This window comes from Cryptomeria japonica, chromosome 1 (genome assembly GCF_030272615.1).
Source record: "Cryptomeria japonica chromosome 1, Sugi_1.0, whole genome shotgun sequence".
Taxonomy (NCBI): domain Eukaryota; kingdom Viridiplantae; phylum Streptophyta; class Pinopsida; order Cupressales; family Cupressaceae; genus Cryptomeria; species Cryptomeria japonica.
Window position 1 is genome coordinate 412,844,987 of NC_081405.1, and position 12,104 is coordinate 412,857,090.

The 12,104-nt window shown below is 36.0% G+C and overlaps 1 protein-coding gene across 4 annotated transcripts in view; it reads left to right on the forward strand.

Moving 5' to 3' along the window:
* The first annotated feature begins 428 nt into the window (after positions 1 to 428).
* Positions 429 to 12,104, forward strand: part of LOC131065483 (uncharacterized) — a 40,433-nt gene continuing 28,757 nt past the window's right edge. Inside the window, exons 1-2 of one of the 4 annotated variants that reach the window (XM_057999996.2) lie at positions 636 to 774; positions 1,976 to 2,055. Coding sequence is in view for 1 of the 4 variants with exons in the window: in XM_057999983.2 (XP_057855966.2) it covers positions 641 to 774 (134 nt within the window). In the remaining 3 variants the exon portion in view is untranslated. Of the gene's footprint in view, positions 775 to 1,299; positions 1,715 to 1,975; positions 2,056 to 12,104 lie in introns of those variants that run through there. The other 3 variants (XM_057999991.2, XM_057999983.2, XM_058000001.2) reach the window with 3 other exon arrangements.

Below are 12,104 nucleotides of genomic sequence, written 5' to 3' on the forward strand. Positions count from 1 at the left end.
TGGTTTAATGACCATGTAATTATGTAGAGGTGATTCAAATTGACCAATAATATTAAAATTATTACATGAAATATTAAATTTGACATCTTTTTGTTATATTATTTTTAAATAATAAAAAATAAATTTTGATTAATAAAAAAGATAACTAATTATTGTATTTCATAAAGATGAATATAAAATTGTTATTAAATGTTTGATTATTAAAATGAATGATATTTAAATAAAATGTTAGTACTTTCTATCTAAAATCATGTTATAAAAATTCTACGAAAAATCTCTAAACCAACTTAATTTCTCTTATACACCTTTAAATAAAATAACACAATCTCTATATCCACCACACTTTACTTCCATACAAAAACAATCTTATTCCTTCACCTTTATTATTCTTACATTTTATTTTATCACAATTCAAATGCCATTGCCGTAAAAGTTGTAAAAATGGCCTCTACAAATATCGACAACTCATTCTTCGCCCCACCGCCAAAGTGCAAAGACTGGGTTTGAAAAAAGGACGAGCAAAGACAGAGAGCACTGTAACGGACGAGTCTTTCCTCGTTTTTATTCAATCTGAGAAGATCGTCTGTTAAATTGGACAGTCAAGCATTTATGCAGAGAGATCTTTTTAGTCGCTGGAGAAATGACGGAAGATAGGCGGGAGTGCGAGTGTTGCAGATTGAGGGGGATACAATGGCGGATTAACTTGGGGATTTTACCCACCCTCACCTCCTCTGTTGATCAACTTCGACGAGCTGCTGCCGATGGCCGTCGGAAGTCAGTATTTCTATCCTTTTTTCCTCATTATTTTTAGGCTTATGTAATAAGTACTCATGTTATTAAATAGATTCATACGGAGATTCCAAGGAAAATTCATACCTTGAAGGTCAGGGATCTGTATTTAATGGGTATATAACATTTCAAATGAGATTTGAGCTAAATTTGTTGGCAATCGTCTGTAACATAACATTCAACGTGAATTAGTTACCAACTTTATGCTATTTTTACTCAAATGCATCAGTGGGCAGGGGTTAATTTTATTGCATTTTACGTTAACGCAATAGTCAGGAGTACGGTATGTTAACGCAATAGTCAATGTTATCATTGAGGGAGAAAATGGGAAGCGGGGAATGTCTGTAGTACATTGCTTTAAATCACTAGCAGGCTCGGTGTGGGCTTAACTATTTTTGAAAAGATAATAAACTATAGGAGTAAACAATAGAGGGGAATGGTACGATGAATTGTATTGTCACTTTATTTTAGGGTAATATTTGGAAGCTGAGAAAATCGGCTGGCTGTGGTCCAGCGGCAAGGTGGAGAAATTACCATAACGACTAGCCAAGCTCAAGCCTTCTTATGCATATTTTGAATGTTGAAACCGCAACAATGGGCTGCGCCAGATGAGGATGTGGCTGGTGGAAGTCTTGGTCAAATTTTGTATTAGAAATTTCTTGGATGTGGCTCGTCAGACAAATAATCCTGTAAGCGTATATGGTGGGTTTCTCCATCCATTAGAAGGGTACCAGATGAGTGCCATCCACGTTGTTGGTCCGGATCTCATGTTCCCATTTTCTTGGGGGAATAGTGTGATAGCGAGTTTGTAGGCAGACTTGTGGCTAGAACTCTGCATGGTTGAATTTTAATTATTATCATAATACCGATTCACTTAAGAAAGACATTGGGAAAAGCTGAAAAGGGAGGCTGTTTATCTTTCAAGGTGCAAAATAGTGATTCCTATCGTTTATTTTTGTCTCCTCTCATTTGTACACATCAGAATGTATAATTGGTATTTTTAATACTAACAATATAGCTGATGCTTTTGGCCATAAATAAAGGTGATATGATTGTAACAAGTAAGGCGGGCTTTATAGAGGCACTTGGACCCGTAGACTGAGCTGCTATACTGTACATGTTCAATCCATGCAGAGTTATTCCTTCTGTGTGAGATAAGTAATACATAGTCTTCTGGCTCTGGCAGGAACTCAGGCCGTATGTTGGGGAATATTTGATAGGTGATCTGGTACTTTTGGTTGCAAGGTTGCTTAATGACAGTCTTAGGTTTGTTATTCTTCTCTTTTGCATTGTAAGATTTTTTGTTAGTGTATCTTGCTCAATGCAGCGGGTGCCTTCCTGGTCGGCATAGGCAGTGCTTTCGTTTCCAGTTTCCACAGATGCATGGGGCGTCCCCTCTTGGATTCTCAATTTTTGTTTTGGATTACAATAGTGATGCAAGAGGCTCCATTCTCACAACACAACTAAATGCAAAATAAACAAATGCCTCATTTTATTGATAACAAACTTGCAGATCAACTACATCAAATAACAGACTATAAAAATCTGCAATAACATTACAAACTTGGCTTCTCATGGCCCTCTCACAATTCATCTCTTTTTCTCCATTTTCAAAGATTATTATTAATAAAAAAAAATATATAAACATAGAGTCTGCACTATCATTACAGATTCTGAAAACTTAGTAAAACCTCAAAACAATTACAATAAACATGTTTGCATTCCAATAGGATTAAAAGAAAAAACATTTTATCACTGCAAAATTTTCAAGTAGGAAATTTCAAAGATTATATCATCCAAATAAAAATCTAATCAGTTGATAAAAGAGAAACCATTTCTCATAGCAGGTAGAGTCAAATGGGCATGAATTATACATTTTCAAAGATTCAAGGTGCAAAACCAAGTCATATTCAAAAGCTTTGTTTTTTAACCAAACCTTCAAATTAAGTCAAATTTGAAATTACTGACTCGTATAAAGTAGAAGTAAAGGATAGGAACAAAACACATTTTAAGATAGATATGCATAATATTAAAATAAGCATACAAAATCACAATGACCAAGATTTTGATGTCGCAGAGATTGGACATCTTGGTGCAATACTGGGTTACATATAAATATCAGGTTGATGTTTTTATACAGCCAAGGGTTTTGGTACTACAACCTGAGAGAACGATAAAATGTTATGAAGACAAAAGATGATCTACACATAACATTACCTCTTCACTTCTGGCAATGAGACTGTAAAAAAATGAAACTATAGCATGCAATGAGACTGTAAAAAAATGAAACTATAGCATTATCATATTCATCAAGCAAAGCAATGATATGGTAGAGAGCCTGAAGTAGCATTAAATTCAAGCCATTTAGCCAAGAATATGGATTTTTTGTTTCCAGAGAACTAATTTATAAGACTAACACTATAGAAAAAGATGGATCATCAAATGTTGTTTGGACCAAATAGCCAACCAATCTTCACAATAACAATTAAGTTGTGCAAAAAATCAAGATACGAAGTAGACACAAAATTAAACCATGATAAAGTAGACATAGTGAGCTAAAATATAACCTCAGAATATAGACCATTCACTTGTCTTAACAGTAAAATACTCTCTTGAATGAAAGCCTCACCAAAATAAAATAGATTTAACATTTTTCATTTTGTTAATTTAAATTGAAAGATCCTTGTGATGTGCACATTGAAATTTTTATTTGACATTCAACATAGATAAGAATAAGACACAAAATTAAACCATGTGTCACAGCGTATTGACGGTATTGGCAGAAATCCTAGAATCTAAATATAGACAAAATTAAACCATGATAAAGTAGACACAAAATATGAAGTATGAATAACGATCGAAGATATAACCTCAAAATATTGACCATTCAATTGTCATTGCATCAAAATGCTATCTCTTTGGATGGAAGCCCAACCAAAATAAGATAGATTTTATGTTTTTTATCTTGTTAATTTAAATTGAAAGATTCTTGTGATGTGCACATTGAAAATTTTGTTTAACAATTTATTCATCTATTTGTATGTAGTGGTTGAATTTTGTGTAAATACTATATATGTGGCGTGAAGTTATAGAATGTATTTGCAACAATTTTACAACAAAAAATTGCCCCACTTTGACTCAAATGCACTGCTTCTTGACTCACTGCAAAATTGCAACTATTTGTGCCTTCTATGCATGTCTCGATGAGCTCTCGTTTGTAGTCGTGCCCTAAAAAAGTCGTACAATTGTGCTATTCATAAAATATTTCAGCAATTCACAAGTTGGTGGGATATTTATTAAGGTTTTAGATGTAATTTAAATGCGATTTGAATGCAACTTTTTTTCTTTTTTGAAAATTGTAGTCATCGATTTTAAAAAGTCAGGATTTTTTTGGGGGAAAAATCGTCTCTGGAAAAGATTCACAAAAAAAGGGGTATAATCGGGATTTTTTTGGAGATTTTTGCTTCGCTAGTTTCCACCAGCAAACATTTAATTTATACCTGCAAATTAATAACTTCTAGCTTGTGTCAAGGAATTGCACCTTAACTAACTGGAAGACTTCAACAATAGCGTTGTATAATGTGATTTCTTCGGTTCTGTATCTTTATTGTGTTCATGGAGAAAAAAATATTAAGAATAGGTTTTTGAAAATGAGGCACTGGATTTGTGCTGGGTTTTTAGGAAGAAATAAACTATATATTCAATCCTTTTGAGGAACACCATCTACCTTTCTGAGCTTGGCTTCCTAGGCCTATATTGGATTTGTGTCATATGCCTGCTTCTAAGAAAACGGGAGACTCCTTTAGCATATTCCAGATAACTTAGACATTATAGCAAAGTATTCCAGTCTCTATCATACTGAAGTTCAAGTGGATTCTGACATTTCCAAGCCAGTGACTGCATTTTATAACCCTTAAATTGCCTGACTAGATGTATGAACAACAAGTTGATGATGAACATACGACACTCAAGTGTAATTGTCCTCCAAACAATTACAAATATTTAGAATTGAAATAGGAAAGCAATGAACTCTAGATTAATAATGTGTTATAAACAAATTTAATTATCACCTTGTTTCCTTCTTTCAATATACTAGTCTTATTCAACGTAAGTAGAAATATAACAGTAAGCATAGATGTATTCTGATTTTCAAAATAAAATTAAAATAATATAAAAACTGGGACAGGTACAAGTAAATGAACAGGAAGAGTTGGAAGATGTATCCTTGGAAGTGGTGGTGGGTTTAATCTGACAGAAGAAATGGCCGGGGAAGATTGGAGGAATAAGCTTGGGAATTTTTAAACTTCTGTGATGCACCAGGTTACCAGCATTTTAGTTGGGCGCTCCTGCCTGACACCTGTAAAGTTGGGGCACTGGTGTCTTTTGTTTCTGGTGCCTTGAAACAATCAGGGAATGCTTGCCTTGGGAGCTTGAGCACTTTTCTGCCAGTAGGATCTCATGAGAATCTCTGATCACTTGTTATTAATTTCTAAAACTTGGGAGGAAAAAGAAAAGGGGTTTGATTATTCAGGAGGCTGCCTTTATTTGTCTTTTGAGTTGACATTTTCAACCTCAGTAGTAGCCTTGGAAATTTCTGAGTGTGTGATTCTATATGTGGTGAAGTGAAGGGTATATATTTGTGGGAGAGCTAATGCCTAAGAAAGAGACTGAACTCTAGGTGAAATGTGTGAGTGCAATGGAGGACGAGTGTGAAAGAGCAACTGAATTGATTTGGGCAAAGGAATCAGGAATTTTGAGATCTAATCTGTCAGAGGGAATAATGAAGGATATGGATGCAATAGATTAGGGATTTATGGAAGCCAATAATGGGGAATTCAAGAGGACGATAGACAAAAGATAAGGGAAATAGTGAGGGAAAAGTGATAGGAAAGGTTTTACTATGGAGACAAGGGATCTAAGGGAGATCAATGATGGTGGAGTAGAGGAATGTAACAAGGATGATCTCAACAACAAATCTTTAGTGTTGGAATATCAACAGTCTTGTCGCAATAAAGAGAATGGAGGAAAACTAAATAGCAAGTGTGTATGTGTGGAAACCTTTCGAATGAGAAATTAGTATGGCTTTGTTTTGTGCTTACATCAACATAACCATTAGAAAATGTGTTAAGCCACCTTTAGGTTTAGGGTTTTAGGCTTGTGCAAATTTCCAAGTTTCAAATCATAAGCTCAACACCAGTATTTTAGGTGCATGAGTGTCTAGGACACTAATGTTTCAGGTGCATGGGTGTCATTTTAGAATTTGGGTCTCAAACTTCTTGGGTAGGTTTAGAATCATTGAGAGAGCCAAGGAATGAATGCAACTAAGTCCAGTGACAGATGTAACTCTAGAAGATAAGCAAATGAGTCCTAGAATATACCTTTGGAATGGACACTAAGGTAAGTGCAAAAGCACAATGTGGAGAATGTAAAGTCAGTAAATTTTGAGCTTGCTTTTTGTCTCCATTTGGTGGGCTGGCAGAATTAAGTGTAATAGCGTGCTAAAGTAAATATACTACAGAAATAACTTGAAATGTGTACGGATACAATAAAACAGATATACAAGAGCATGTGCTTTGTCTTCTCTTCACTTTCTCCTTCACTTTAATATGGCCCCAATCTTGGTATACACCCATGAGAAAAAAAGACAATTACGCTTGCCAAGATGAAATATGCCATAGAGTGATAGAAGAAACATGCTAAGAGGTAATAGAGGAAATATGCTAAAGGAAAACATACATATTCATTTCAATAGCTGATATGCTAAAGGAAAACATACATATTCATTTCAATAGCTGATGTTTAATTAAATTTTTACCAACTAATTGGTGATCTATGGAGGTTTACATACAACAAAAGCAAGGAAAGGGAGCTGAGGGATGAGCTGATAGATGGAAATGAATAAGTCGAAAGATTCATAGTAGGATTCACGTTGGCAAATGTTTGGTTATTTAAATCTCACTGAAATTCGGGTTAAGGAGACAAGTTGGGCCCAAAATAATTTGGATAATGGCTATGTAGTGACCTGTTCATAAAGATGGTTGTGGTTTCCATCTAAACAACAAAGGAGGCTGGGGTAGGCAACATACTTGAATTAGCATTTGGAGACAAGTAGACAGTATGCTCCCCCTTAAATTGAATGGTGAAAGAAGATGAGCTGATCAATTTAAGGAAAAGGGATTAAAAGAGAGGTAAATTGCTAAAGTAGAGAGAGGCGAGGAGATAGTATAGGGAGACAGAAAAGTAGTTGCCCAAACAAGCAGAAGAAAACATTTAGACAAGCAAAGAGGGAACAATGAGAATGAGCATATATAAGTGGGAGTGGATAACAAGGTAGTAGAGAAACATAAATAATAAGAGCACAATAAAGGGAATAGTTTGAGGTAATGACCCTCGTGATAGCAAGAAGTGGATGCTGTTGGAGGAAAGCTCCATTGCCAAGACTACGACTTGCAATGTAACCTTCTCAAAGAGAGAAGAATATTTCACTAGAAGATGAATTGTATTAAGATGAGATGTTTAACAATGTACAAGAGCGCTAGTTATAAAGGCAAGAGTGAGGATGAGAGCACCAATGAGATGCGAGGGTAGGTATAAATACCGTGATGCAAGTATCAATGCACTTAGGAAATATGCAATACAACTAATCCTAAATGCAAAATATATAAATAATGATGCTTAATTTAAAATTAAGCATTTAGTAAATATTATTTTATTTCAACATCCCCCCTTAAGTGCAACTTATGGAGAAGATTATTATGTAATATGGGTAAGATACAAGATGGGTTCCGACTACCAAACTATTTTAGATACCCATGTACAATGCAAATGCAATGCAACAAAATGAAATCTCTCACAAATGGAGAAAAGGAGAAAACCACATGGGAGAAAACTCCTGTCCAAAAGAGAGAAACAAACAAGATGCATAGATGGAGGACTCAATCACACCCCCTAAGGACTACATACATCATGTATATACAATCAAGAATCTCCCCATAGGAAGGAATAAGAGATACACAACATCCCTCCCATAATGATGAATGCCCTGCAGAAATGGTGAGTGCTTGAAGACAAAACATAATCCAATGCCTGCAAACAACATGTCTCCTCTATGCATGAATGTTTCCCACTCTTGATAGGAGTTAGGAAGTGGAATCCAAATGTAGGAAGATGATGTCTTTGAAATCTGCTCATATGTCACCAAGTCCTTAGATGATGAAGATGCCACAAACCAATCGGGTACACGCCCAATTACAATAGAAGGTGACAAACAAGGAACCAATGGAAACTAATTTGGAACAAGATCCAAAGACATAGATGAAGTGACAACTGAAGTGCCACAACTATCATCATATAGGAGAGATAGACCCTCAAATGTGCCCTCCAAATTTGAAAGAGAAAGATAATCCTGCGGTTTAGGAATGATGGAAGTCTCATATGACTTAGGATAAGGAGTGAGTGGAAGTGAAGGCTGATCAACTATCTCTAACAAAGAATCGTGAACCTCTGAAGTAATTGCAACCTCATTTGAAGTTTCAAAAATCCAAAGGATCACAAGCATGAGTTATTGTTGTGACCAAATCACACATCGTCCCATCATAAATGGGGACCCCTCTTTGCTTTGTCATATCTTAGATTAAGTGTCGAAGTCTTAGTGTGAGATGATCCAGCATGTAGTAAGTTGAGCGATTCACCTTCAGAATTTGAAAAGCATCAAATTTGGCTAAGGCAAGGAATAAACTAGCCTTCCATTGCCACCGGCACCCTCTTCCATTGCTATCGACACCCTCTTCCATTGCTATCTGCACCCCTTGTCATTCCCTGCGATGAGGTATGAAGGAAAGCAAAATTTGATTAAGTCTAGCTCAAATGAGATGAAAGGTGGCAAGCACATGAACTCCATGATGCAAGCTGCTCAAAGATCCGAGACATCCAATAGGTGCAAAATGAAGTGCAAGCATTCAATGACACTCAAGTTCACACAATGTAACCCCCATGCTATGATCAATGCGAGTTGTAAGTGCAATGAAGAGTTCAAGAGATCGATGAAAGGCATGTAATAAGGGTTGTCACACCAATGCAAGTATTCAAAATCAATGCCTTTTGATGTTTTAAAACTCAAGGTGGCCATTGCAATTGTAATCAAAAGATCAAAGGATTTCGAAATTCTAAGCTATACTATTAATGAAGATTGCGATTTGAATACAGAATTTAATGTTATCACCAAGGATTGACCAAGAGGCATTGAATGAAAGCAGCAAACATGACAATAATGCATTTGTCAACTTGATGAAGGTAAAAGAGTGCATTCAATGTTATATGGTCAATTGCATTAAGCTGCTTGAGTTGCAAAACTTGAAGTGATACATATGGACATCATTGAATTGTATTTAATGAGGTGCATTTGCTCTTTAAGCTAATTTCGAAGCAATCAAAATTCAAAGGGTGCAAAGGTCGAAGTTTATATGCAATATATTTAATGCGATAATCAAATGAAGAGATGCGTTTTCATTACCCAAGGTCCACGATTTTGAAGCATCGCCATCATTTAAAAGAATTGCAATCAATATTGAATAAGGGTGGTCAAATGCTGTCATTTCAATCAAGACACATTAAAATCAAATCATCCAAACAGTTGTGATGAGGTATCGAACTCTTGGAACGATTATAAGCTCAAATTTGATCAAATTAAGATTGATATTACTTTCACATCTGTGATTCAAAGCTAATTGATTATACCATCGGATTTTGATAAGGCGATATTCATCTTGACACAGCAATTCATGTGTGAAGGACAAATGATTTGGGCGAATTTACCAAAGTACCGATTCTGAGTTATCCTCATTGACTGGCGATTTTAGCATCAGTACTTGGCAGCAAATTCATCTCTGCAACACAGCAAACCACACTATTCTCTTGGCAGTGATTTTTAACTTTGGACGGTCACTTTCATTTTCAGAGCAAAGGCGATTCTGATTTGTGTTTTGCTATAGCGAATTTCACTCTCTGATTGACAGCAATATTCATCTATATATAGATGAGGGCACTAGAGGCGTCAAAACTGATCATCCTGGTCAGCGAAAATCATTTACCTCTGGCTGCGATTCTGATTATGAACAAACGAATGATCTTGTATAAAGCCAGCAAGTTCATCATCAACTTCACAAGACATCATCATATCTGCTGACATTGACTCAGAGTAAAGGCAATTATCATAGCAGCGAATTCATTTTAAGGGTCAGCGATATAAGTTTTGTTGTATTTAAGCCATTTGATATCATATCGAATTACTTTATGAGGTGGCCATTTTGACATTGCAGTGAGAACGATTGGTGTGAGCGTTGATTTGAAAGGAGGTTATCAGATTTACATCAGCAGTCTGATAAAGATTATAGACTGATATCAAAGGCACATTCAATCTTTTGAGGTTATTTGATAAAGTGTAGAATTCAGTTCATTTTAGTTTGCAATGTCTAGTATTAGGCTTATTGCGTCATTTGGTGCAAGCATCGATTTGAAAGGAGGTTATCAGATTTACATCAGCGGTCTGATAAAGATTATAGACTGATATCAAAGGCACATTCAATCTTTTGAGGTTATTTGATAAAGTGTAGAATTCAGTTCATTTTAGTTTGCAATGTCTAGTATTAGGCTTATTGCGTCATTCGGTGCAAGCATCGATTTGAAAGGAGGTTATCAGATTTACATCAGCGGTCTGATAAAGATTATAGACTGATATCAAAGGCACATTCAATCTTTTGAGGTTATTTGATAAAGTGTAGAAATCAGTTCATTTTAGTTTGCAATGTCTAGTATTAGGTTTATGAGGTGGCCATTTTGACATTGCAGTGAGAACGATTGGTGCAAGCATTGATTTGAAAGGAGGTTATCAGATTTACATCAGCGGTCTGATAAAGATTATAGACTGATATCAAAGGCACATTCAATCTTTTGAGGTTATTTGATAAAGTGTAGAAATCAGTTCATTTTAGTTTGCAATGTCTAGTATTAGGCTTATTGTGTCATTCCTATGAAAACCAGGCCTATTCTTATAACTGATCCAATTTCTTATGCCTTACTTTCACAAGACTTTGTTTTGGGATGCCTTGTTCTAATACATTCTCTTATTCACAAGCAAATATCATTACATGAAACTAACTTAACCAATTCTCGTAGGTGCAAGATGGTGGGAACGAGGCAGGCCCTCATCGAGGAAGATTCAAAGAATATCATTGTGGAGTCCAAGATCGCATCGTATTGGGGCAATGTGGGTGATCCTAATCTAGGCCAAATTGATGTGAAGAAGTTTCAAGTCTCACTCTACACTACCAAACCAATGGGATACGCCAAGTCAATGATAGATAGTGGCATCGTGAAGGTGGCAGGGTTTCTTAGGGCAGTGCAATGCAATGAACTCATCATCGAATGTGTCAGGCATTATGATTCGAATAGGAGAGTGATTGTGACACATGATGGAAGTAGAACGCCTACCTTTCAGAAGAAGCAATCAGCGAAGCCTTTCATATACCTCAATTCAAGAACATTGAAAGAGCAAAGATATTTTACGATGATGATCCAGACAAATGTCAAGAGATAGTAAACAAGTATTGGCTATTGAAGAGCAAACCACGATCCAAGTTCTGGGCAAGTTTCATAGGATCGATTTTATGGAGGAATTTGGTGATCTAATCACACTCATTAGCCGAGTCTTTGGGATCCCATAGGCCTTCCACTTTGAGGTTTGGATGTTCTACTTCATGGAGATTGTGTCGCTAGGAAAAGAAAGGATCAATTGGGCAAGAATCATTAGCAACAACATTGATTTGCACCTTAGGAGGCTTGAGTGAACAAAGACTTTCTACATGGGCTCATACATCATATACTCACTCGCTTGGTCTTATCATTATGTAGGATTAACATATAAAGCACCGATTGGTACCAAATCAAGACAACTGAGGGTATGTGATTCGTACACATAGCTGCATTACCTCAATCAAACACATTACAGGAGGGTGAATGATGCCTTCACTATGCACATCACAAGAACATTGCAAGGTGGTATTCATCAAAGGCTATCCCAGAAGCACAAGTACATAAGAGTTCGAGGATGTTCTTGTCCACCTCTCATGCTTTCGAGATATCCCATGGACAAATTGATATTGCTTGAATTGGCGAGACAGCTGGTGGCATACAACAAGGTACAAAAGAATAAATTGAAAGCAAAGGCTTCTTTTCCTATTTCATTAGCAAAGTCTTTGGAAGTTTGCCCATCCTTGCAAACAATTAAGAAAACAGATGAAGAGTTGATGACTTTCTCC